This window comes from Mixophyes fleayi, chromosome 4 (genome assembly GCF_038048845.1).
Source record: "Mixophyes fleayi isolate aMixFle1 chromosome 4, aMixFle1.hap1, whole genome shotgun sequence".
Lineage (NCBI taxonomy): Eukaryota > Metazoa > Chordata > Amphibia > Anura > Limnodynastidae > Mixophyes > Mixophyes fleayi.
In genome coordinates, this window is record NC_134405.1 from 235,702,173 (window position 1) to 235,728,395 (window position 26,223).

The window sequence follows — 26,223 nt, forward strand, 5'->3', positions numbered from 1 at the left end:
ATGAGAGAAGAAAGGATAATGGTCCATTTATTTCCAGCTGTTCCCAATCTTTGGGTTCTTCAGGAACATGATGAAAAATACTCTGAACTTTTACAGTATTTCATAAACTTTAGAGCTTCATGTTTGTCACTTTTTTATATTGTCTGGCAGCAGTAAATAGCTAGAACAGTGCTGTTCAATATATACATTGTGCATTGCTTTTCTGAAGTGGGCTTGCAATGGCTTATCTTTTTTTAATCATTCAGTAACTTTAAAATCAGAAAAAGTTCGGTATTTGACCAAACTTTTTCACTTACCCTTCTCCCTAAACTAAATTGACAAGACTTTTTTTTTTCATTTTGTTCATTTTTTTCGCACCTTTGTGTGTTAGATACATGAAAGTAGATGACATAAGTGTGATTTTCCTTTTATTCAAATTATCACCACATGGAAAAACCAATACTCGGCTCTCAAACACACTGTGATTTGGACAACCACTTGTCACATTTTAGACCAAGTTGAATGCAAATGGCCACGCTTATGGGAGTAATAAAACTACCAGGTAGATGAGGTTAAACATTGACAGATCTTGACACGTGACAGTCGGTGACCAGCTTTAGTCTGATTTATCTTCTCCTTATATCGGCATAGAATGCCACCTGGCACTAAATGTATATGTGTAACCATTCCAGATGTACAATTGACAGACATAACATATTAAAAACAACATACTGTTTAGTAAAACAAAATTAATTAACTTGGGCATCCCCATACAGAATTTAAATACACCGGGAAAGACTGCTTCAAGTACAGATGGGCCCAAATTTCCAGGCGATAAAAGTTCCACAACGCAAAATAATAACCAGCAGAAAAAAGGGATACAGGTCTTACCGGATGGTAAGTTGTCTAATGCATTTCTTTTCAGTAATTTCCTGCATTACATCCATACACACATTTTATGATTCTAGTTCACTGGAAGATAATGCTGTTGGATAATTCCCACCCTACTGTAAATTATATCTATATTAGAAGTCACCAAGGAGTTTTGCAACCCTATAAAAGCACTCTGCTTCACAGATATCCACAGTGACTTCCAGCACAAGTCATGGGGTTATTTGTAAATGTCATGGCACACAGTTTATTAGCCGTGCTGTTTGAGACAGCACCGAGGAATTTTAGCACCGAGGTACAATGAGAAGTGAAGCAAGCCATCTTGTGGGCTGGTCCAATATTCAGTTTGGTAATTAAGTAACGTTGGTGACATCACTAAGGTATACGGCACTGTGATATGCTGCATTCTGTTCAAGGTGTTAAACTTATGTAAAAATATGACCTAATAATGGCTGTTGTATATGTAAGATTTATTGGACAAACAAGTTGTGTCTGAGAGATTTAAGTACTACTAAGAGGGGTAGTATAACGCTATTTCTAGCATATGAAGTCCACTGTATAATGTACATTTCTATTTTGTGTTTTCATGTGTTGGCTTTTAGTTTATATTAAGGATTTCATGTTATGTATTCTGGCTTTTTCATACATTCTAGAGATGTCTTAGGATTTATACATACTTCCTAGTTTATAGCGCTGGCCTTGATATCTGGCGGATTTTCAACTCCTGTCAGAAAATATTTGCAGTGTGTTGTACCAAATGCTTATAATCATTAGTGCCATTACCATTTGCTCCTGTCTTTTATCCAGGCCGAGTTACCAACATTCCTCTAGGCATGGTGACAGATCAGTTTGGTATGATTGGTTTGTTAACATTCATCAGGGCAGCTGAGACAGACCCAGGGATGGTACATCTTGCATTAGGAAGTGACTTGACAACGCTAGGCCTCAATCTCAACTCTCCAGAGTAAGTTTATTTTGTCTGCACTTCTGTGTTGTTTCTATGCAAATGGGGAGGGAAGATGTTTTGTCAAATATAACAAAGGGTTAGAAGCAAAACTTTAATTATCCAGTGAGAGCGCTTGCAGGCATTTTCTTATTTAATTAGATGTATGTTTAAGAATTCAAGAAACATTAGTAGTGTAAAATGTTTCCTTTGCTCAAGTCATATTAGATATTTTTATGTTTGACGTTTCTGAGAAGCTTTTAATAAGATTTATTTGTATTACATGTTTTTTTATTAATTGCTCATGAATTCCATAAATACAGCGTTGCAACCCATGTTTATACAATTTATTTCTTGCCTCGGCAATGCAAAATGCATTATTATGTTGAACAGATATTGAGATTCATTCTATCACAAAGCAATGAGTGGATTCCCATATCAGTAGATATATAGATCTTTCCAATGGCTTTCAATGTAATCTGATGGTCTTTATGGATGCTATAGAGGAAGACATTTACAGACATATGCTTTAAGTCAATACTGGCAGTACAAAACTGCTGGGTACAATTGAACCAGCAGGGTTTTGTTTGCCCTGCTTTAATCTGTAAAATCTCAGTTGCTGTACTAGGATCCAGACCACTCTTCAGTGGTTAAATATCGCATATTTATTGACAATTCCTCCTTCAGTTATGAGTTTGAGCTGGCTGAAGCACCAACCACACTATTGTTTAGCAGTAATCCTTTGTCAATCCTGAAATTTTTGGCATCGTATTTTATAAAGATGTATCCATAACAGAATGTGTAATACTCCAAAAGGCACTTGTACATTTTTTTAATAGCAGCTCAAGGAATGGTGAATAATTGCCCCTAGTAGTGATGTAATATGGAGCTATGTTATTATTATCGTAGATTTGTAAAGTTCCAGAATGCTTCGCAGCACTGTGCAGTATGGGAAAACAGGACATACATAAAACAAGGACATACAAGGCAGACAAAACAAATTAAGACATGAAAACAAAGGGTATGAAGCACCCTGCTCATTAAGAGAGCTTACATTCTAAGTGGAAGAGGGCATAGCTGAAACAAGAGGAGCGAGTGTGGCTTAGAGTGGAGATTGGGACAGTTCTGAGGGTTTATAGTATCATCAGGGATAAGGTAAGAGTTAAGAGATGGTTTCTTCGAGAACATCTAAAGATTATAAGGCTGTGTTAAAGCCTGATTGGGCATGGTAGGGAATTCCTTAAGTTAGGGACAGCACGGGAGAAGTCTTGTAAGTGCGAGTGAGAGGTGATTTCCAGTGACGAGACAAGGCACAGGTCAGAAGTAGATCTAAGAGGGCGGGAGGGAGAATATTTTGATATGAGATTTGAGATGTTTGAAGGTGTGGTGGTGTTGACGGCTGAGTAGGTAAGGATGAGTAATTTAAATTGGATTCTGGAGGACACAGGAAGCTAATGTAGGGATTTGCAAATTTGTGCAGCAGATATGGAGTAGTGAGAGAGGAAGACCAGTCTTGCAGCAGAATTTAGAATACATTAAAGTGTGGATATATGAGTGTCAGGAATGCCGGGATAGTAGGAGGTTGCAGTAGTTAAGATGGAAGATGATGAGAACATGCTATTAAAACTCTTACCCATTCTGCGTAAGAAAAGGACCTATTATGGCAATGTTTTTAAGGTGGAATGGACACGACTGGGAGAGAGTCTGGATGTGAGGAATAAAACAGAAGGCGGAGTCAAGTGTGACACCAAGGCAGTGGGGTTGAGAGACTGAGGAAATTGTTGTTATTGAGAGTGAGGGCGATTTGAGGGCAATTGGTGACGGGTGGGTCTGGGTGCAGCGGGGAGGGCATGAGGTAAGGCGAGGCTGGAGGAAAGGAGGTTGTGGTCAGAGAGTGGGACTGCTAAATTGGTGAAACTAGTGATTAAGCAGTAGCGGGTGAAGGCAAGGGAGTGTCCATCACAGTGGGTGGGAGATGAGGTCCACTGGGAGAGACCAAAGGAGGAAGTAAATGAAAGAAGTTTAGTAGTAGAAGATATAGTGGGATTTTCAATGGGAATGTTGAAATCGCCTAGTATGAGAGTAGTCAGGTCAAAGGATAGGAAATAAGTGAGCCAGTCCATAAGTTGTCAAGAAATTGGGAAACTTTACCTGAAGGGCAATAAATGATTGTGGAGACAATAAAATAGACGATAGTGTGGACTTCAAAGGAAGAGAATGAGAGTGAGGGTTTAGAGGGTATGACTTGGAAGGTGCAACTTGGAGAAATTAGATAAACTACTCCAGCACTTTGTCTGTTTCCGGGTCTGGTGGTATGGCTAAGGGAGAGTCCCCCATAGAGAAGAGCTGCAGGGGATGTAGTGTCAGAGAAGGTGAGCCAAGTTTCTCTAATGGCAAGGAGCTTGAGGGGATTTAGAAATTCTAATCTTGCATCCAACACAGTTTAACTTTCATACCAACCTGATTCCCTCAAATTTGCTGTCTATATTGTTAAGAGGTTTCCTGTCTCTCTAACAAGACATGCTAACAGATAAAGACCCCCTGCCCGGGCCTTCAGGCCAAAGCAGGTGTTTGTCACTTCTGAGATGAAAAGGATTAATTAACTTAATTTAGGTTTTCCTTGCCTCCTTTCTTACAAAAACGCATTTCCTCCACCATGGCTACTGCATCAGAAAACAGTACATTTCTAATACACAAATATAACACCGTATCAAAATCAGTACATTTGCAATGATATAAATTGACGCACTGTGCTTATAATTTAAATATATTTATACAATAAGTTATTTATAAGTGATCCAGCCTCATATATATTTGCACTTTTTGTTTTGTGTGTATATGTCTTCGCTATTAGCAAACATGGAATCTGACACCTATCTTAAATTAAATGTAATTGACATATATTTCCTTAATAGATACACGCTATTTTTGTTGCACTTAAAGTAATTGCTTCAATTTTACACCCAGAAATCTGTATCCTAAATTTGCATCACCGTGGGCATCCTCACCTTGTCGACCACAAGATATTGGTATGTCATTTTTGTTGTTTTGTTTGCAAATCAATTACTTGTACTTTAGTCTTTGTTTGCCGAATATTATATTCTATATACTTTTTCTAATTTTTTTTTTTTAGAATTTTATTTAATAGTAATTGCAAATACAGTAAAAGGACATTAACAGCAGTTTAATGGTTTAACTAGTTTCTAAAGTTTTTGCTTTTTGTTTTTTCCCCCTAGATTTTCATGTTCCTTCCGAGTACTTAACAAACATTCACATTAGGGATAAGGTGAGTGTCTGGAGCTCTCTGTTTATTGTATTTACAATGGGAAAAAAAGATAATATAATGTGATTTTGTTCCCATGTGGTGTGTCCTAAAAGTCTGGTTGTATAAACGTAGAGCAGATTCTTAGTTTGTACATTGATGATGGACACGTTTGTATCTGCCACGCATAGTTTTCCCATGTAACTGCTGTTAAGCGATGATTTGGGAGTTGTCACTTCTTTACAGTTGGGAATTTCTTAATGTAAGTAAAGACTAATGCTGGGAAGTTTCGTCTTTGCTGAACTACATGTTCTGTAATGTTTATCTATTTCCTAGTTGTTCATCACCGCCTAAAAATCAACTTACAAGAATTTATTAGTTGTAATGGTGTAAGTGTTTAATAGCAAGTAACAGTACAAAACGTCATATCCACTGTAGGTCATTATTATCTTGTTTGCCATCCAAATAATAAAATGAAACCTGGTTATTAAACTATTTGCTTCCAGATTAGTCTCTTGCTGTTAGACTGTTTTTTAAGAAGCAATAATGTGCAATATATCCCATTTGTTGTATCAAATTTATGAGGCACCCATGGAATGACAGTATTCATTGCAAATGGTGCATGATTTTTATAACATTTCTTTTTAGCTAAATTTAAGACTAAAAACGAATTCAAGTTGGCTACAAAACATTGTATTAAAGTAGAAGTTCAAAGAGGATACAATTTGTATTTTTGCTCACCGTATATTGCCGAAACATTTAGTGCTCTGTAATTTTGTATTATATCTTATAAGTATTTTTGTTTGCCGTTTTGCAGTTGGCTGCAATAAAACTTGGCCGATATGGAGAAGATCTACTCTTCTATCTCTACTACATGAACGGCGGGGATGTTTTACAGCTTTTAGCCGCAGTAGAGCTGTATGTACTATTTTATTTCTGTTTATTTTATTTACTGATGAGTGTATAAGACCACAATATATATTTACTTTGAGCAAAAGGGTCTTTAGTAGTGTACAATTAGTTGTTTTTTATGCTGTAGAGAGGTGCTGTGCAGCATGACATTTCAGAAATGTAATGATGATGCAGGTTGTGCTCTGCGCCTGCTGCCCTCACTGGACTCTCGCTGTTAGTGAAAGCCAGGGTTCCAGTGACAGCAAATAAATGTATAACCCTTGTGATGGTGCTATAATTAAATAATTAATAACAATCCCCAGTTGAACTCCATAGGGATTGGCAGTTCCTTAAAAGATATAATAGAACAGCACTCAAGCCAGGGATAAGTATAATTCAAATCTCAATTATAGGATATAGATAACAAACAATAATTTATATAATATCATGAAATATTTATTGCACATAATTAATAATCGTGCAGTAACATATTTATATAAAAAAATTGTATTGATCTAACAATTTGATAAGTGTTTAATAGTTTTGTTATATATGACCAGAGAGATTACCAATGCTAATAAATATGTGCGTTAACAGTGATGATCAGTCTTAATATTTATATAAATTTTATTGCATGCTGATTACTTATGTTTTGTAATACATATTTTATGATGTATTGCTTTTCAATGTAGATCCTGTAATTGAGACTTGAATTATATTTATCCCTGACTTGTGTGCTGTTCTGTTGAGTTTTATTTACATACAGTGACAGTGCCTGGAGCTGTAGACAACCATTTTCAAAGTAATCAGCAGGCATTAGGTAGTTGTCTATGGAGAAGTATTGGAGAAGTCGTTTTGGGGGCCCTTTCTGTTTTAATGGGGGAATGAAACTGATAATATAAAAATATTTTACCTTGAAATGGACTACTTCGCAGTAGATGAATGCTACTAAACCATACCATCTGGCCAATTGTGCAAATCTGTATATTATAGACAGCTTTCAACTTGACCTAGAAATCAGTGCTTTGTTGTGAGCCAACAACCTGCAATACTATCTCTAAGTATATGAATCGGCACACAACTGTATATTTGTTTAAAAAATGAAGGGAAGTAGATTGATAGACTAGATTATAATATTTGTTATAGAGCATTGCTATTAGTCCTTTCTCAGTCATCCAATCTGGGGGACACTGCTACCATGGGGTTGCATGAGGGCGCATTGAGTTGGCACTTAAACTGAGGCTAGCACGGATTGCAGAGCAGAGGAGCCAGCAGCAGTTAGTTTAGTTAACTATTTAAGTGCCAACTCCGTGCGCCCTCATGCAATCCCATGGTAGCAGTGTCCCCCAGATGGATTCAGAGAAAGAGATCTGACGTACCAAAATCTTCTTTTTCTTTTCTCTTTTGTGTGCAGCCTAATCAAACCTGAGTTTGCTTTCATGTAACATTGTTCAATGTTACCCAGTTATGCAAGAGGGCTGAAGTCCCTGACTCATGTTAGTTACCCAAATAAAGTTCCATTAAACACCATATGGTATTTTGAATGATAAATGTTTATATGGCAATACATTCAGAGCATGCAAAAAAATGTTCTTGTAAACCTTATGTTACTGTCTAATTTTAGTTTTAACAGAGACTGGAGATACCACAAAGAAGAGCGGGTATGGATAACCAGGGCGCCCGGAATGGAACCTACCATGAAAACAAACACATATGAGAGGGGGACATATTACTTTTTTGACTGTCTTAACTGGAGGAAAGTCGCAAAGGTACAGTATATTATGTCATTTACTGGTTGTACGCTGTGTACCATTACTTAACTAGTACCATAATCTGGCTTCATCAGAGACATTAAGGTCTTGTTAGTAGACCTTGCATGGGCAATCCATTATCAATTTGCGGTTCACTTATTCCACTGGATGTAACTCTCTTTTCAATTTCACAATTTGTTTTAGTTTTTGAAAAAGAAGTATACCCTTCAAATCCCGAGTGTTTCACAACTTAATGACCACATTTGTTTTCATGATTTGTTGTATATTTAAAATATTTGAGACAAAAAAATGGGATAAACAGGCAAATTTAGGAAGAAGTAGAATTTTATCTGCTTCTTCATTGATTTTTCACATGAATGGAGGGATTCCAGATGTGTAAGACGTACTTTTTTCAAGATCTTATGAAGTGATAGTGCTTAGAAACACATAACTATATACTCCCGGTTTGAACCACCATCTATATAAGGAGAGATAGGAAGGATAAAGTAGGTTAAAGATGGACAAGAATTGCATGAATCACAATTTTTAAACATTTTTGGTAATATTCACTCATGGTCACAGCCACTATTTTTGTAGTGTTGTTGAGCTGTATACATAAAAATGAATGCTATTAGGAATGTTTTTGTAGAAACAACTCTGTGTGTGCTATTATTGTGTTACTGTTTGGCTGCATTCAGTGCAACTAGTTATTTCAGTATGATGATGCATTTTGCCTTGCTTTTGTAGTCTACTGTCGTTTACTGCTTACAGCATAATACTGGTGGAAGTGGTCATCAATAATCTTTTGAATTCTGTAGGATATTGGGGGTTTGCAGAGTTGTTTGGAGTCTTCCTACAGCATTTTAGATGAACAGGGGCAGATGGGTGAGGGGAATGCCAGGCAGGAGGTGATTGCAGTATTCAAGGCAGAAGGTAAAACTTTTTTGGTTGCATCTTGAGTAATCAAAGGAGGAAATTCTAGTGGTGGTCTCCATTCAGATTTAAGAGGATGTGGTGACTGGTAGGAGGGAGCGTGATAAGCTCTGTTTTGTACAAGTTGTGCTTTAGTTTTGCATTCTTTGGGAAAATGGCAATGAGACCTTTGGTCACAGAAAGTAGCAAAGAATGGGAAATGTCAATAGAGGAGAAGTAGATTTGGGTGTCATCAGCATAGAGGTGATATTGAAGGTTGAATAATCAAATTCTCCAAGCAATAAGGTGTTCTGTGAGAAAAACAGAGGGAGGCATATCCTTATGAGCACCAACAGATGGTGAGACTGGAGGGCAGGATGTGCTAGAGCAGCGTTTCCCAAACCCAGTCCTCAGGGACCTCTAACAGTGCAGGCTTCCAGATCACAAGTGATTTATAATTAGGACCACTGGTGGATCACTCAGTAATGAATATACCCGTGCTCCAGCAAAGAGATATGGAAGACATGCTCTGTTAGGGATCCCTGAGGACTGGGTTTGGGAAACACTGTGCTAGAGTTTGAGACATTGAAGGAGTGGTTATATAGGTGAACCTATGAAGGGTGTGCAGAAGAAGGTGGTAATCACCTGCTCGAAAAAAAAGCCGCAATATTCAGGAGGAGGAGTATGGAAAAATGACCCTTAAAGTTTTATTTACTAAGCAGTTGGTCCAACGATTCTCAACGCTTTGCCTCCATTTTAGTCAAATGGCGATTTTCTTAAAGACAAAACGCTGCCGTGGTTCGTTGGAAGCGCTGCAAATGTGCCTCATACACTTTGCTCTAGATAGATCGTTGGTGACATTTGTGAGTACAGTTTTGAAATATTGGGTATAAAAGGCCAAGAAGGGAAAATGTGAGATTGGTGGCTGTACACAAGAGAAGAGGAGGTTGGAGACAAAAATATTATAAAATAGGATTGAGAAATCTTATATGTTATAATGGGAAATCCCAAGATTTTCATCTCCCACCCTTATTTTTATATCCCTCTTGTCTGGAAATCCTTGTGCCCCTTTGTGTCTCAATAGTTGAATTATACATACTGCCTTAAAATATTTGAATGCACTTTAAGGATGGAATTCAATTGGCCGTGTTTCTCTCGAAAGTAATGCGGGCTATGCGCTATTACAGTTACTACGGTCATTTTTAACACTAATTTTTACTCGCGGCCAATTGAATTCCCCCAAAATGTGTTCAAATCTTTTTTCATCTGTGTTCATGTCCTTTGTGTATTTTTTAGCTATAATATGTGATCAGGTCTTACTTGGCTCCTCTATTTATTTTAAGCCAAGTATACATGTGGAGGTTGGATTGATCAGCACAATAAATTTGAATCTAATTGCTGACATATTGTTTAGTACAGTGATTCCTAACATTTGTGGTGTTTTGATACACATCCTGGCACCCATGTCACACAATCAATTTGATCATGATATGCCAATATTCTAATCAATAAAAGCAGTATAATAATTGAACATAAATTGTTTCCTTATTAAAAAAATGTTTTCATTGCCCATAAATTCTCAGGAGACATACAGGTCTCATTTTTAATGTTTAAAGTAGCTGAGGAAGTGCTAAATCCTCTTTTTGGTGTGCATCTCAATTTGCGCAAGCTTATCTGGACTTCACCCAGAGTACAGAGCAAGATGCTGTCATGGAGGACCATATGTTTGCACCAGCCAATGGGAGGAGCAGAAGTTTGCACCAGCCACTGGGAAGAGTTTGGCACAGCAAGGGTATTCCCTGCCATGTATAAAGTAGGCCAGCCAGTGCAAAACCAGGTTTCATTTTGTGGAGTGAGATTATTGATATGAGATAAAGGGATGGAGAGGGTATTTTTACGGGCAACCCTTTTTCTCCAATTGTGCAATAGCTCTGAGCTGATAGAGATCAAGTCTCGCGCTATATTTTTAATGGTGTGCATTCCACTTGCAGTTTGGAGAGAATTGCATTTCTAATCCTACTTAGTCCAATATAAAAGAGGAGAATGATTATATATGCTGCATAATCAAAGACTGTTTTTTAGTAGCTGTGTGGAGAATATCCCAAACTGCCTCAGCAGCTGACTTTACATCTAGTAGATAATGTCTTGTGAAGGTATGAGTAGATGACCATCCAGCTGCTTTGCAGAGATTAACTTTTGAGGCCAGAGCCCTAAGTGCCCAAAATGTTGACACTGCTCTAGTTGAATGAGCTTTCAGAATTTCTGCCACCTTAAATCATTGGTGTGCCTGTCTAATAACTTTTCTGATCTATTTTAAGATGGTGTGTTTGGATGGATCACACCCTTTCCTGGGTCCTGTCAGGATCACAGAGTTGTTCTGTGTTCCTAGCTGTTCTGGATAATTACAGAGGTTGCTGTGACTGCATCCAATGTGTGTAGGTTCTGTCCTTCTTTATTATGAACTAGTTACAAACAAAATGATGGTAAAATGATTTCTCGATTAATATGAAAAGTATCTGTATAGACATTAAAAAGAGTTATTTGCGCCACAAAGCTTGTAGTTCTCTAATTCTACGGGAAGAAGTAATTGCCACTAGGAATACCAACTTTAGTGTATCTGCCTTAGGGAAACCTCATGTAAATGCTAAGAGATCAGACATCGGTGTTGAGAACGTACTTGAGAAAGTGTGGTGCCACAAAGGACTGAATACGAGGACAAATATTTTTCAGTGCTTGAAATAAACTGATAATAAGGTCTTTTGAACCTCATTTGGTATATAGCAAAACGTTGAGTGCAGATACACCTGTACCTTTTTTGAGTTAAGATGGCAGGACCTTTGCTAAGGGCATCGTGAAGAAAATCAAGAATATGCACAATAGTAGACGAAGCTGGATCTACATTAGCCTCGCATAATAAACTTCCAAATATATAATAGACCAAAGAAGAATAATTTTTTTCTTGCCTTTAGGAGTGTATCAATCACCTTCTCTGAGATTCCTTTATTTGTGAGTAGTGAATGCTCAATCTCCATTCCATCAAAGATAGTCCTTCTAGATTTGGATGAAAGAAGAAGAATTGGAAAAGATGAAATTGGATAAAGAATTTGGCCTTATTGTAGGAGATCTGGCCGAGGCCAAGGTTGCTTCTGAAGAATCTACCAACCTACTGTAAACCATTTGCATCATGGACAGAATGAAAAGATTGCTATGACTTTTGCGTTTTTTTATGTGTTTTTTTTTTTTTTTTTTTAAATATTGTTTAGGGGTGAGCAATGAGAGGAAATGGAGGGCAGTGAGGAACAAATCTGGGCACTTTGGTGTTCTGATTTGTCGCTATTATTTGAGGAAGGCCACATTTTCTTGTTAGCAGCTGAAATACTTCCTGATGCAGAGTTCACCTTCTGCCAGCTGTGTGTATCCTGTATGTGTGTATGCATGTGTATATGTATGTGTATATATATAATATTTTATTTGTTTATCTCTAACCATGACATGAATTTTGTTACTTTTGACATCCTGGTAACTCGTGGTGATTTGTGAAGGCTAATAAAGTCCTGTTTTCTGAGAAAACCTTGAGATACTTTCCTTGTAAGAGAGGATGAAAGGACTGAATTGCATTCCAGCCTGTCCACATTGCCAGAACATTGTGGTGCTGATACACTCTACTCCATTTACTCTTAAAGACAAAAAACACACAAAACAAGTGTATATCGCCATCAGTGCGTATTGATACCTGCCCAACAGCAGGTACAGAACACATGCCTCCTAACAAGGTTATGTGTGTTTTTGCAGGTCTGCATGAGCCACGTTTGCGTGAAAGCCTTTAGTGTGTTCGACCTCCGCTTGCATGTCCTTTTTTCTCCCCCCATCATGCCTCTCCAGGTGAACGTAAATGCACCTACTTCATAGGCATATGTATTGACGCAAGATATGTTGTGTAAAGTAGCGTATGTTCCACTCTGCATCAGCCCTTAGTGTAATTTCTTTTTATTCACTGATCACACACCCTGTGTTACTTTTGACAAGAAATGACACTCTACATTGTTTATAACCCAGCCATGTTCCTGTAGAAGGGCCGTTACTTGAGCTATCCTGGATCGGACAGTTTGCTTGACTTTTCTGTCAGTGGTGTATGTGGCTAGATCTTATATTTCTCTTACATCCATCTGGGGGACACTCCTTAACCATGGGGTTGAGTCGGGGGGAGAAGTCTGGAACCCAAAGAGTTAACTTTTTTTTCAGCTGACAGCATATCACCCCCGCCAATTCCCACATACCTCAGTTTGAATTGGGTGCCCTTGGAAGAAGGTCGCACCTGAAGAGCTCCAAGAGAGAAAGTGAACAGGGTTCACTGGTAATAGGTTTTTCCTTTTCTTTTGCAAGTTTTTCTCTTTTGATAGCAACGGAGCTGACTCGTGGGAGAAGCGCCTGTCGGGGGCGGCCCCGCTGACAGAGCAGGTGAAACGCTTCTCACAGTGGGAAGCAGTCGGCAAGAGACTCTCCCCGCTGATGCAGGACGGGCGCTGCCATTAGGCAGAAAGCGCCTTTACTGCTGAGGTTCCCCGAAAGCCAGTGGAGTATACCACGTTCCTCCTCCCATGGGATGGCAGTGAATTCTTGAGGATGGCGCGCTAATGATAGCGCTAGCGGGGAACACATTCTAACAGGTTTTCCCCTAAGATACAGAAAGGGTAAAACGCTGTTAAAGAAAATAACACAGAAGGAGAGCCAGTGGAAGGGGAATGTGTTTGAGGAACACCGCTTCCCCCCCTGCTGAGTGAGCGTGTGGAAGATCCCTTTTGGCGCCAAGGTTCAAAAGGTGGACAGTTGCAGCAGTCATTTGAAGAGAAGTGCACTGTTGACCCATCTTCCCCGCTGTGTATCACTTTTATTTCTTATGTGTGTGCATGTGTAGACATGTATATTATAAGACAATGATGTGTTGAGAGAACTGTTGTTTATAAGAAAACTATAAAGTTCTCCAAGCCTGTCTTATTTAAATCAGAAATACTATGATATGTTAAATAACCTAATCTGTATTTCCTGATAATTTGGAGAAGTGTTTGGGAATTTTGAAACGTGATTCAGTTTTAGCTTATCTTGTGATGGCAGATAAAAGCAAAACAACACGTACCAAACATAATGTCTGTTCAAAATGTAATGTTAAATTAACAAGTGAACGGCTGGATCAGGGGGGGCTCTGTGCGGCCTGCACTGTGACTCCTGTGAAACAGCCTATAGACACCTCCACCATAACGGTAGATCCTCCTGAGTGGGCGGCTGCCTTAACACAGGGAGTTAATACCCTTGTAAATCTGTTATCTAAACCAGTTGAGATCCCATCTACATCTGTGGCTGCTCAGGGTATAACAGTAAGAATGACAGATGAGTCATTTTCCCCAGGGGTTGGTTTAAATCCCTCCCCAACCCTCCCAGGGCTTTCCCAGATAGGACAGGTGGGTTGGTCAGCGTTGGCTAAAGGCCTGCACCGGCTTACCCATCTACTGGAGAACCCCAGACACAAACGTAGTGTTAAAAGACGTAGACCAGCTAAAGCGCTGTGGTCAGTGTCAGACTCTGAGAGTTCCTCAGAGGAGGAGGGGGAATTGTTGGACGATTCAGATGTGTCCATTATAGAGTCAGAAGGAAACTCTAGGCACCAGGGTATGGACGATCTGGTAAAAGCAGTTCGTCAGACCCTGGGGTTTGCTGAAGTAGAGGAGACGAAGTCCTTGGGCCGTTCTCTCTTTAAGAAAGCTTCTAAGCAGGTGCTCAGGTTCCCTCCCTCAGCTGAGTTGAGGGATATTGTGGAGGCCTCTTGGAAATATCCAGATAAGAGGTTCTCTATGCCAAAGAAGTTTGGTGTGTTGTATCCCCTTCAGGAGGAGGATAGGACCCGTTGGGAACAGGTGGCGAAGGTGGATGCACCTGTGGCGAGATTGGTTCGTCAGACTACACTACCTGTACCCGGGTCAGCGGCCTTACAGGACGCGACTGACAAAAAATTTGAATCCCTGCTAAATCGGTCTTCTTGGCCGCCGGTACTAGCCTCAGGCCAGCATTGTCCTCTACCTGGGTAGCTAGGGCTATGGAAGTCTGGGCAGGGCAGTTAGAGTCTGCCTTGCAGGATTCAGATTTACTGCCTCTGGCCATGCAGCTAAGGGAGGCAGGAGACTATGTATATGAAGCGGCCCATAATTCGGCCTCCATAGCTTCGTCTATTTCAGCTACAGCTGTAGTAGCTAGAAGGGCGTTATGGTTAAGGACTTGGAATGGGGATTCAGAGTCTAAAAGCTCATTAGACTCCATCCCGTATACGGGTGGGATGATATTTGGTCCAGAATTAGACTCTTTTATTTTACAGGCTTCAGGGGGCAAGAAGACGTCCTTGCCTGTAAATACTCCAAGGCCTAGGTCTAGGCCTAGGTTTAGTTCTTTCAGACAGCCTCTTTACGGGGGCGGGTCTGGCAGAGGCCAAACTACCAATCCAGGGGCCGTTGAATCCAGGAGACAGTCCCGTAGAGGAAGGTCATCCTTTGCCCCTGCGGCACAGAGAGCTTCTTCCGCCAAGCTGCCGGATAGACCAGCAGCATGACTACCACCCGCCTCTGGTTACAGAGGGTGGGGTGGGAGGACGGCTGCTTGGGTTTGCCCAGCAGTAGACAAGGTCCTCGGTTGACGAGTAGGTCCAGGGTATCGTGATAGAATTCATGGGGCCAGCTCATCTCGAGTTTTGGTTACCTCGCTGGCTTCTGTCAAATCAGAAAGAGCTCAGGGCTGTCGATTTGCTTTGTTTAAACAAAGCTATACAGGCTTAGAATTTCCAGTGAGGGAAAAGGTTTTAGTCACACCCATTCGGGGTGCTAAGGCCAGACGGGTCGTTCAGTCTATGACCGAACTTCTGGAGTCTGAAAGGGTCACAGAGAATCCCTTGTCTAAGAATGAGTTTCTTGAAACTAGTGAGGGACTTAATACGCAGCAGAATGTTGTCTCCACAGGACAAGTTGAGGGCCTAGATGGAGTGGACAGGCAGGATCCTGTCAGACAAGAGGCTGTCAGTAGCCAGGTCTTTGAAGCTGCTGGGAAAGATGGTGACATCTTTCGCGACCTTACCCTGTGCAGGGTTCCACCCCAGAGGAGCATTCCCGTGTTCGAGGTACCAGTGGAGGAGGTAGGTCCTCAGCTGGTGGTTGCCGGACAAAAACCGAACAAAAGGTAGGAAGGTCCCAGAGTTCTGCGCAAGAACAAGGGATCCACTGGTAGTGGACATCCTAGCAAGGCCTTGGGGCTGCAGGTAAAACCTGTCCCACAGGGCCCTGTGGAGAGTCAGTCCGGAGGATCGTCCAGTCTTTCTGGTACTGCCAGTAAGGCTGTGAAGAGATCTGCTGACCCTGGGACAGTTCTTGCGTCAGAGGCTGAACCAGCTGAATTTAATGGCAGAGCCTTAGAATCCAGTCTGTGGAGAGCGAGAGGTTTCTCGGGGGGTGTAATAGGCACTCTCCTGAATGCCAGGAAGCCAGTTTCAGCTAGAATTTACCACCATATCTGGCATATATATATAAAGGGGTGTAAGAAGAAGTCTTACAATTCTAAAACCTTTAGTCTGGCTAGATTTCTCGCCTTCTTACAGTGTGGTTTAGAGGCGGGGCTTAAACTTGGAACCTTAAAAGTTCAGGTATTTGCTTTGTCAGTGTATTTCCACAGGCGGCTGGCGAAGCTTCCGGATGTTAAGACTTTTCTACAGGGAGTGCTTCACATCCAGCCGCCCTACGTGCATCCTGCGGAGCCTTGGGATCTTAATATGGTCCTTAGCATGTTGCAGGAGCCTCCCTTTGAACCTCTACTCTCAGCAGAGCGGCAGTTCTTGACATGGAAGACAGTCTTCCTGCTTGCTATCGCCTCGGCCAGAAGGGTCTCGGAGCTGGGAGCTTTATCCTGCAAGGAACTTTATCTGGTTTTTCATGAGGATAGAGCAGTTTTAAGGACTGTTCCGTCCTTTCTTCCTAAGGTGGTCTCAGGTTTTCATATTAATCAGGATATAGTTGTTCCAGTATTCAGAGAGGAGCCTCAGACTCCTGGAACAAAGACAAATAAATATTTGGACGTAGTGAGGGCATTACGTATATATGTTAAGAGATCTGCAAAGATATGTAAGCCATATTCTCTATTTGTATTATTTGACTTTTCCAAGCGGGGATGGCCAGCATCTAAGCAGACTATTGCCAGATGGCTTACCCTGACTATCAGGGAGACTTATGTCCATATTAATCTCCCTGTGCCCATTCTACCCGGTCGGTTGGGGCATTTTGGGCGGCTCGTAATGGAGCCACGGCGGACCAGCTGTGCAGAGCAGCCACCTGGTCCTCGGTCCATACCTTTACAAAATTCTACCAATTTAATATATTTGCGTCTGGGGACGCCTCCTTTGGCTGTAGTGTTCTACGTGCAAGGAGATCAGAGCGGTCCCACCCTTCAGAGGGATTGCTTTAGTAAGTCCCCATGGTTAAGGAGTGTCCCCGAGATGGAAACGGTATTTATACTTACGATAAATCTTTTTCTCCATCTGGGGGACACTGCGATCCCCCCCGTCTTTTTCGTTGTTTTCTTTTATCTCCACTCCCCCCTCTGTTGAGTGGTGTGTCTTGGTTGATTGGCCTATCATCCTAAGGGCTTTGGTAATCAAACTGAGGTATGTGGGGAATTGGTGGGGGTGATATGCTGTCAGCTGAAAAAGTTAACTCTTTGGGTGCCAGACTCCTCCCCCCGACTCAACCCCATGGTTAAGGAGTGATTTATCGTAAGTATAAATCCCGTTTTGCTTCATGGTCTTGTGGCATGTGGCTAGATCTACAGCAGCATACCCCCCACCCCACCCCATAAAACTTGTGAATCATGATGTCTAGATTATCATCATAGAGCCTTCATATGAAAGTATTGCTAGACTATTTTAGATTGCCATGGATGCAGCCAGAGAACTCCCCTGCTTGTCACCATTAAAGCTCTAGTTCTGGGTGAAGATGTAATGGTATACAACAATACATCACAAATGAATTCTATTCCTCCCTACAAAACTTCAAAGCTTTAATATTTCCCTGAAATCTGTATGAAGTCTCCTTTCATAGTCTGAGTGCCCTTGCCACTGAAGCCATAGTTACCAGTCATTTTAAGATAGTTCCAGAAGAAATACAAAGCTTTTTAAAAACAACTTTTCATCTTCATATCCATAGGATCTCTTAGAAGACCACTACCATCTTCTGAAGGAATAGTGGTTCTCGCTGATGAGCTGGTTATTGCTGCTTCCACTTTTGTAAATTAACTTCAATTCTTTGCCGCTTCATAACTGAAGCGATGCATGCGTTCTAATGTATTCTGGTTAGACTGAGACTTTTCCGCTTCATTCCATTCTTATTATTGAAAACCTTTAATACCTGGTACATGGGAAAAACTATTTCTTTTACTGAAAGACTGACTTCTGAACTGCAATGGAGATTGATGCTTCATTCATTCCCATTGATTTATATATGTTGCTTTGCGGAAATTCCACATTATAAAAATGAAATAGTCTTATTATTTATTATATTTTGTAATACACATCAGTACCTGGCCCAATGGAGTTTACAGTCTAAATTCCTTATCACACAGACACACACACACACACTAGGGTTAATTTTATCAGATGCCAGCCAATTAACCTACCAGCATGTTTTTGGAGTGTGGGAGAAAGCTGAGGGATCCAGACGAAGCCCACGCAATTTCCCCTTACTCGCTCACATCACCTCCTCTAGAGAGTCCAGTTACCACTAAGAGCCCCTGTACAATTCAATAATTGTTCGGGACATTGCTCGATTAATCCCCAACATAGCCTATAAATCTTCCTTAATCACAAATTAATTTATCATCTGGGCTATCTGCTCCTTATTGCTCAGGGGGCTGCACAAGAGACCTCAGAAAATGGCTTGTTCCACAGACCCTATGCTGCTCAAGAGTACTGGGATTGGAAGAGTATTACTAACTAAAATCCATTAAACAAGCACCCGTAACTTAGCAATTTACCTAGAGTGGATGCTGGCAATGTTCTGTTGTTCCTCTGCTCCATTTGGTACAGGTAATGCTTATACTAGTGTTTCCAAGTTCCTCTCTGCCTGGTCCTCCATATTGGCGTCCCCGGACGTGTTGTCTGCGCATGTTCAAAGCACCTGCCTTGCATGCGTACCGTTTTCAATCTCAAATTCAAATTCCGATTTCATTGCACCGCGTTTGCTGCTGAAGGTATCAACTAGCGATCCCCAGGTAGCCAGACCCCCTCAACAGCAGTACATCACTGGAACCATTTAAGCAGGTAAGACACTACACAAAGAAAATAACAAACTACTACCTGTCCTTTCTACCTCTGCTAGGAAGAGACACTGGAGAAGGAGGAGCTGCATTATATATTACCAGGGGGGGTTTCTTCCTGTCTCTACCTAAGGCTAGAATGGGCCAACCCATTGTTATGGCTTCCATGGAGGATAGAAGAGGAAGCTTCAAACACACAAAATAATGCCACATTTAACAAAGGCAGCCCCTATCTCGTCTCGCTCTCATCAGTAATGTAAGCCATAATTGAGACTAAAATTAGCTGTATTAAAAAGTTGATGAAGGAATGATTCTAATGTAGGAGTTTAAAAAACTGCACAGTGCACTTCTTGATTTTTCTACCTCCCTGCAAACCTGGATGCACTTCTAGTTTGCATTACAAGGCATCTTCCAAGAGCAGATATGCATCTTTATATGGGCAATCGCAGATTGTTGGGTGACGCACCAGATTAAGTGGAACACCAGACTCCAGTTAATTAATATTGTGCATCACTGTTTAACTTATACGACCGGGTTCTTTTTTTTAAAATCTATTCTGCCACCTTGCAATTTTTGTCAGTCTTTCAAGAAACAATCATATTAGCGTGTGCAGTTTTATCATTTGCAGATTCAATAATTATTGTGATTACTATTTATACTTGGAATCTGTGTTATTATTTTATGAACATAATACAAGTCCATCACCTTTAAAATATCTTCCTGGTGTTAATTATAAATAACACATCTTAATTTGTGCTTTCAATGTATTGCTGGCTACCCACGAGCAATTTGTTCATTGTCAGACAGTTTTGCAATTTATTTTGGGGCCATGTTGACCAAGTAGACCTCATTTTGACTGGCTTGTTTGGTGAATCTGTTCAGGTAATGAATATGCATTTGGCGTGTGTGACCTTTAGCATGACTCCTACAACTAGCCCTGTGCAACTTGGCCTGTTTGTGTCAAAATTTGATATGTTTAGGGGACACAATGGGTCTGACTATCTGATACCAGCTATGCACAGTTTCTTAAATTATAACTGTTTTACATTTTCCTACTTTGAAAGAGTAATGTGCCCAGCCCACATATCTGTGTAATTTTGGATTTGAATTGTTCATTTTAAACTTTCACCATGTCACAAATGCTTTAATTCATTAGATTGTCAGGTAATCAGAATTATCTTGATACAGCTTCCTCAATTAGTTGTACAAATCAAATAATCCTAATTATGGAGCAGCCTGATTCAATAGAATAGAAAATAAATCATTTGATAAGGAAAACATTTTACTTCAATTTCACCATGAATAACAATTTGAAGAAAGAAATTAAATAAGCATTCAGACAGCTTCCCCGAGACATCTGAACAATTAGTTTAAGTACATTATTTGCAAACAGTGCAGTTGAATGTAGAGTCGGGCTTGCCTTAAAGGCATACACACACTACTTTTTGTATTTTTATTTTGTATTTGTCTAATGGAAATATAATTGTGTAATGGTTCATGTAGCAGAGCTTTACCTAGATTCTGTAATGTTAACTTTTACTGTGAGATTTTCTAGCTTCAAATCCCATCCCAAATGTCTTTTCTGTTTCTTGTCTTTTTCTGTTCATGTGTGACAATTCCTCCCTCAGTGTATCTTCCGCTCAGTGTGTGTCTGTGTTTGGCAGGGAATCTTAGCTTGTATCATTGTGGGCATCTAAATGATTGAGAGCATAACTAGCTTATTTGAAATGGAAAATCAAAAGAGAACAGGCAAAGGGGACGAGTGCCATTAATCAATTCTTATTATGCCACACAGTAGTACACACATTTCTTATTCTGCCACTCAGTAGAGCCCCCAGTTCATATTATGCCACAGAGTAGAGCCCCCAATTCAGCTTCTGCCTCATAGTTGTGCCTACAAATCATATCATGCCTCACAGTAGTGCCCCCAGTTCACATTATGCCTCACAGTAGTGCCCCCAGTTCACATTATGCCTCACAGTAGTGCCCCCAGTTCACATTATGCCTCACAGTAGTGCCCCCAGTTCACATTATGCCTCACAGTAGTGCCCCCAGTTCACATTATGCCTCACAGTAGTGCCCCCAATTCACTGCAGACACAGGAGTGATCCTTTCTGCAATGGAGCTGGGGGGAAACTGCTACACATGTCCAGCAGTCCAGTGTCAGCGATGTGAAGCATTGACATTCAGTTGGCTGCCAAACTACTGGGCGCTGCCTACCATGTCTGGCACACGTGCTAGGGGTTGCCGACTCATGGTCTAGCATATACACCACATGTGATAAACAGTATTAAACTAATGTTTCAGGTTAGAGTGCCTTTTACAATCCAATAAAATGTGAAAGAGCAAGTCATTGATTAGTGATGTAGTGCTTTGTCTGGTAATTCATCATGATTGTCTATTGTAGCTTTGCTAAATACTTGGGTTTTCTCTATATGTAAGTGACAGAGTACAAAGGAAAATGCTTTGTCAGTTTAGCAAATGTGACAAATTATTTGTTCTACAACAAGCTATGGAAATAGTATGGGCAGTTCTGCAACACAGTTTTGTATATAGCTGGATGTATATTATAATTATAAGCTTGTAAAAAAATAAAAAGAAGGGGCTTTAGGGTTGGTCAGAAATGTATATACTATGAAGCAGTTTTGATTCCAATGACAGTGTTAAGTGACTAGCACAGACATTTCGGTGGTCATTATTTAGTGTATATGGTAAATTATAGTAGCTAATTACAGCATTTTATTCAGACACATTTGTCCATGCCCCAGTGCTATTTACTATATAATCCCCTTTATCAGCACACAAATAGGGTGAATGTAGTCATTAGCTACCTGTATGACTTTGAGCTGTGGGAGGAAACCGAGACATCCTAAGTAAAAGCATACAGACTCTATATGTAGAGTATGGTCATAATCTAACCCAAGACTTTAGGACTGTGAAGTAAAAAAAAATGCCAATCATTGTGCCACTGTGTTGTCCTTGTGGGTGTAAATTATTCTGTGTATTTACTAATATGGCAGGCACCTGCCATGTTTCTAGCTCTGACAGCAACATTGCCTATTATCTATAAAAAGCAACAGAGTTGTGACAATGTTGTAAACAATGCAAAATGCTTGCATTACCAAGACATACAGCATATGAGCAGCAGTGTTTCCTTTTTTGTAGCCTCCTCCCATGTGAACACATCAATCTAAAAATGTACTGATTTTTCTGTGTTGTAGGCACGTGTGAAAATGTAATATATGATAAATTATTATGCTTAGTCCTTCAGGTTTTGGGTGTTTTTACGTTAAGTCAGTATTTTGACTGTTTGTTATATATGCAAGAAAATTGTACAGAAACAGACTAGTTTTTCATGCTGTTTGATGTGTGTCCTTTTAAAGGTGTTTAAATGCCATGGTTTAACATGATTCATACATGTTACTTGCATCAGCTGCCACCTTGATACCAGGCTGCTATTCGATCAAATGATAAATGAGGGGCAGTTTTAAGTCCCTCTCCTGAGACCACTATCATTGTTCTATACTGCATGGTTTTGGTAATACCGACTGTTTGGATCTGGGGCACAAGCTTTACCAATGACTAGCGATGGTACTGGCTCCATAAAGAAAACGGTGGGTTTTCAAGATAGAGGATCCTCACAGTAGTAGTAGTATGAAGAAATGGAGGTGGGTTTACACAAGGTTAAGATAAAATACTATTAAAATAGCTGTCCAGAGCTGGTCAACATCTAAAGTCCATGTTGTAGCCCCTACATGTTAAATTTTGTTTTGGGGGGAACAGGTTGCATTTTGACCGCCTTTCTGACCTTTTGGACCTAAACGATTGTTTTGATTTTCAATGAAGGCTAGCCCAACTTTTAATTTACTCCCATTGCTATTGTTAGCAATATTAACCCCTTGAATTGCCTTTTAAAAATTACAGTTGTTATGAAAAGAACTATGTGAATCTCTGTTAATCTCCATTTACATTGATTTCTTTAACCAATACAGAAATGTGTTTTTTTTTCTTTTTCTGTTAACACGTTAACCACTGCACGCTCTATCTTCTTTGGGTTGAGAAGGACCTATTACATAGCAGAAAAGCAGGGTGGTTGCAGATTATGGCTAAAGAAGACCGAGCTTCTGCAAAGAGAACAGAGGGGGTCTTCCGTGAATGAGACCGCATGGGCAGTATACTGTAGTTGAAGAGGAGAGCAAAAGTACCAAAACCTTCATGTCTGCCAGCTGCTACTGTGTACTTGGAGAGGAGGGCAAATGGGGACTGGTAGCACAGAGGACAGTGTGAATGTGTGCAGGTGTTGTTGCAGGCTGCTGAATGTGTCCTTGTTGTGATGAGTTTTATAGGCAATACTACATGGTGAGGCAGAATAGGTATAAGCTGGGATAAGGCTTAGCAAGGTTTAAGCTTCATTAGTAGGTCTGTTTAGTTTGTGTGTCCAGATATGGGATGTGTATGCTGTGTTTGGTTGAGTTCACATGCCAGCAGTCACTGTAATGTCTCTGTGACAAGGCATATCTTGTCCCTTCAGCCTTTATCTTTGCTTTAGTTGTATGATCCTAACTAAACTGTTCAACATGTTGTCAACTAATGGACTTATTGCCTGTTCAATGGACATAATAACTAAATTAACCCACAATAAAGAAAAATATAAATATGCTTAAATATCTTCTTCAGACCATAAGGAATCAAGATCTGCTTAGGTTTCAAGGATGATGTCCAAATTATTGCTCATAATAGTGACCTAAAAATAGGTTTGGAAGATTGAATTTTCTGAGACTTGAGATGTGGATATTCAGGGTTAAGTACTAAACTGGGAACTTCTGCTCACAGTCATGAAGAAAACAAAGATGCACAGCTTCTTTTAATAGTGTCCATAAAATTACTGCAACTTATGTTTGTATGGCTAGCAATATCCACAACTATTGCACACGAATGGATGTTAAATTGGTATTGTGACTTTCGGTGTTTTGATGTTAGTAGAGGAAGGCTATATTAAATGTAGATGCCCATTTAATCTAAATACTTTGCCAATTTTGATAGAGCTTATTTATGAAACATCATTTTATTAAAACTATCAACCATCTGCTTTTCTTGATTAATACTTTCTAAAATTAAATTATTTTTTTTTGTTTCCTGACAGGAGTTCCATTTGGAATATGACAAGCTAGAAGAAAGGCCTCATCTGCCATCCACCTTCAATTACAATCCTGCTCAGCAAGCCTTCTAAAGACTTCCCTGTTCATGGGGTATGGCTGTCTCAGCACAATACTCAACACAACTGCAGAACTGATGAGGCTCAGTCATCCTGGTTTTATTTCCTTGAGGATCTGGCAATTGTCTCATGCAAAGGGATCATCACTTGAGGTCCTGCCTTACTAATTATGTGCTGCCCAACAACTACAATTGTTATTTGTTTCTTTTTAGTTTGAGCAGGGTCTGGATTATTTTTTCTTTTCTTTTCTTTTTTTTTCTGTTTTTTTGTTTTGTTTTTCATTTTATGCCAGCAGACAGACCTAGGTCTGTACACAGATACACACACAAGTACAGTACACTGACAAAGTTTACCACTCAGTTTCCAAATTGTACAAAGGAAGAGAGAGAAAAAAAAAAACAAAATTAGACAGCAAAGTTTGCATTGTTCATTGTAGCACTATTGGTAATAAAAGAAACACATGTTTTGTGCATTTTTATGTGAAGATCCTTCTCGTATTTCATTTGGAAAGATGGGCAAGGTCACCTTCCTTCATTTTACTCCCCCTTCTGTTTTCGAAAGGCAATTTTCTGCCATGTTCAGCCCCTTCACAGCCAGAGGAGTCTGTGTCTCATTGCAGTGCAAGTTTCTGCAGGTCCCTGTGGTAGGGAACGGGCAGACAAAAAAGAATAATTCACTGTTTAGGAGATAGATATTGCCGCAACCATTGGACAATTTCCAGAGTTGCGTGTTACTGAGCTTCATCTTTCCAGAATGAGCAAAACACTGTCCAGTCTTTGTTACGATTTTGTAATAAATGTGTACATTTTTTTTAAATTTTTGGACATCACATGAATAAAGGTATGTATGTACGAATGTGTATATATTATATATATGACACCTATTTTGGAAATGTTTGCCCTGCTGTACCTCATTTTTAGGAGGTGTGCATGGATGCAATATATGAAAATGGGACATTCTGGAACTGCTGGTCAGGGGACTCCATTGTCGCCCTGTGCACTAAAGGGCCAGATTTTCAGCAGCCAAGGACATCCATACCCAAGTGAACGTGATGGGACTTAAGGAAGTGAACTGAGACAATTCACTCTGGCTGTTTGAACAGCAGCGTTTCATAGGAAGAAAAAAAAAAAAAAAGATCAATCTTGTATTTTCTGACCACATAAAGGCTTCTTCTCTTTGTAATAAAGTAGAAAAGCTCTCCTCACTGCAGTGTTGCCTTTGATTTGAGATTGTGAAATAATTTGTGTAATCATGAGAAGGGTTCCCTTTAAAATTTAGAACACTGGGACAAACAATGGAGTTGAAAATGAACACGGTAAGCACTGAGCATATGCACATGTGATAGAACACAGCCATCAGTTTCTATAGCTGCTAACTCTCTAACCCATTATCCAGTTCCATTTGTTACCAATGAGAGCATTTGTGCAGCAGATGGCCTAAATTACCTATTAGTCCCAACTAAGCAAATCAATGAAAATTACTAGGTCATCTTAACAATAATTGTTATTCATCTATCCAGCCTTCCACATTTTGAGTTAAAGATAACAGCCATTATTCCATGTTAAATTTAAAAGGTTTGTTATGACGTTTATGGTCATAACTAAATTTAGCAATTGAAAAAAAAATCCAGACTAACCAGATACTGGGTTATAAAGAGCTACTCTATTCTCATGTTATACATATAGAGACAACCATGGCATTTCACAGAACAGATACATAATAACTAGTAAACAATGGAATTGCTTGAAAGTAATCTCTCAGGTATTACGTTGCAAGTGGAGCAAGTTGCAGCTACCCTTTGCATCTGTGTTTGGCTGCTGTTGTCACAGGCCTCTGGCCGTAGCAGGTAGCTTTAAGATTGTGAGACTAGTTATTGTAAGACATGCTCAAATTGTTATCACTATGAATATGTGCCCTCATCTATTGATGCAAAGACTAAATGATTTCAAAGAGATTAAAATATATGTTGTATATATTAAGAAAGCATATGAAGAGGACTGCAATACTTTGTACTTTGCTGTTTACTTATTTTTGGTTTTTTTAT

At 39.9% G+C, this 26,223-nt stretch overlaps 1 protein-coding gene across 3 annotated transcripts in view; it reads left to right on the forward strand.

The window, feature by feature from the left end:
- CNOT2 (CCR4-NOT transcription complex subunit 2) overlaps nucleotides 1-25,383 on the forward strand; it is a 62,732-nt gene extending 37,349 nt beyond the window's left edge. For 2 of the 3 annotated variants that reach the window (XM_075209521.1, XM_075209520.1), the window contains exons 9-15: nucleotides 756-876; nucleotides 1,678-1,834; nucleotides 4,781-4,842; nucleotides 5,050-5,099; nucleotides 5,893-5,993; nucleotides 7,591-7,735; nucleotides 24,108-25,383. In XM_075209521.1, coding sequence (XP_075065622.1) covers nucleotides 756-876; nucleotides 1,678-1,834; nucleotides 4,781-4,842; nucleotides 5,050-5,099; nucleotides 5,893-5,993; nucleotides 7,591-7,735; nucleotides 24,108-24,194 — 723 coding nt within the window. In that variant the 3' untranslated portion in view covers nucleotides 24,195-25,383. Of the gene's footprint in view, nucleotides 1-755; nucleotides 877-1,677; nucleotides 1,835-4,780; nucleotides 4,843-5,049; nucleotides 5,100-5,892; nucleotides 5,994-7,590; nucleotides 7,736-11,598; nucleotides 12,200-24,107 lie in introns of those variants that run through there. The other variant, XM_075209522.1, reaches the window with a different exon arrangement.
- The last annotated feature ends 840 nt before the right edge of the window (nucleotides 25,384-26,223 follow it).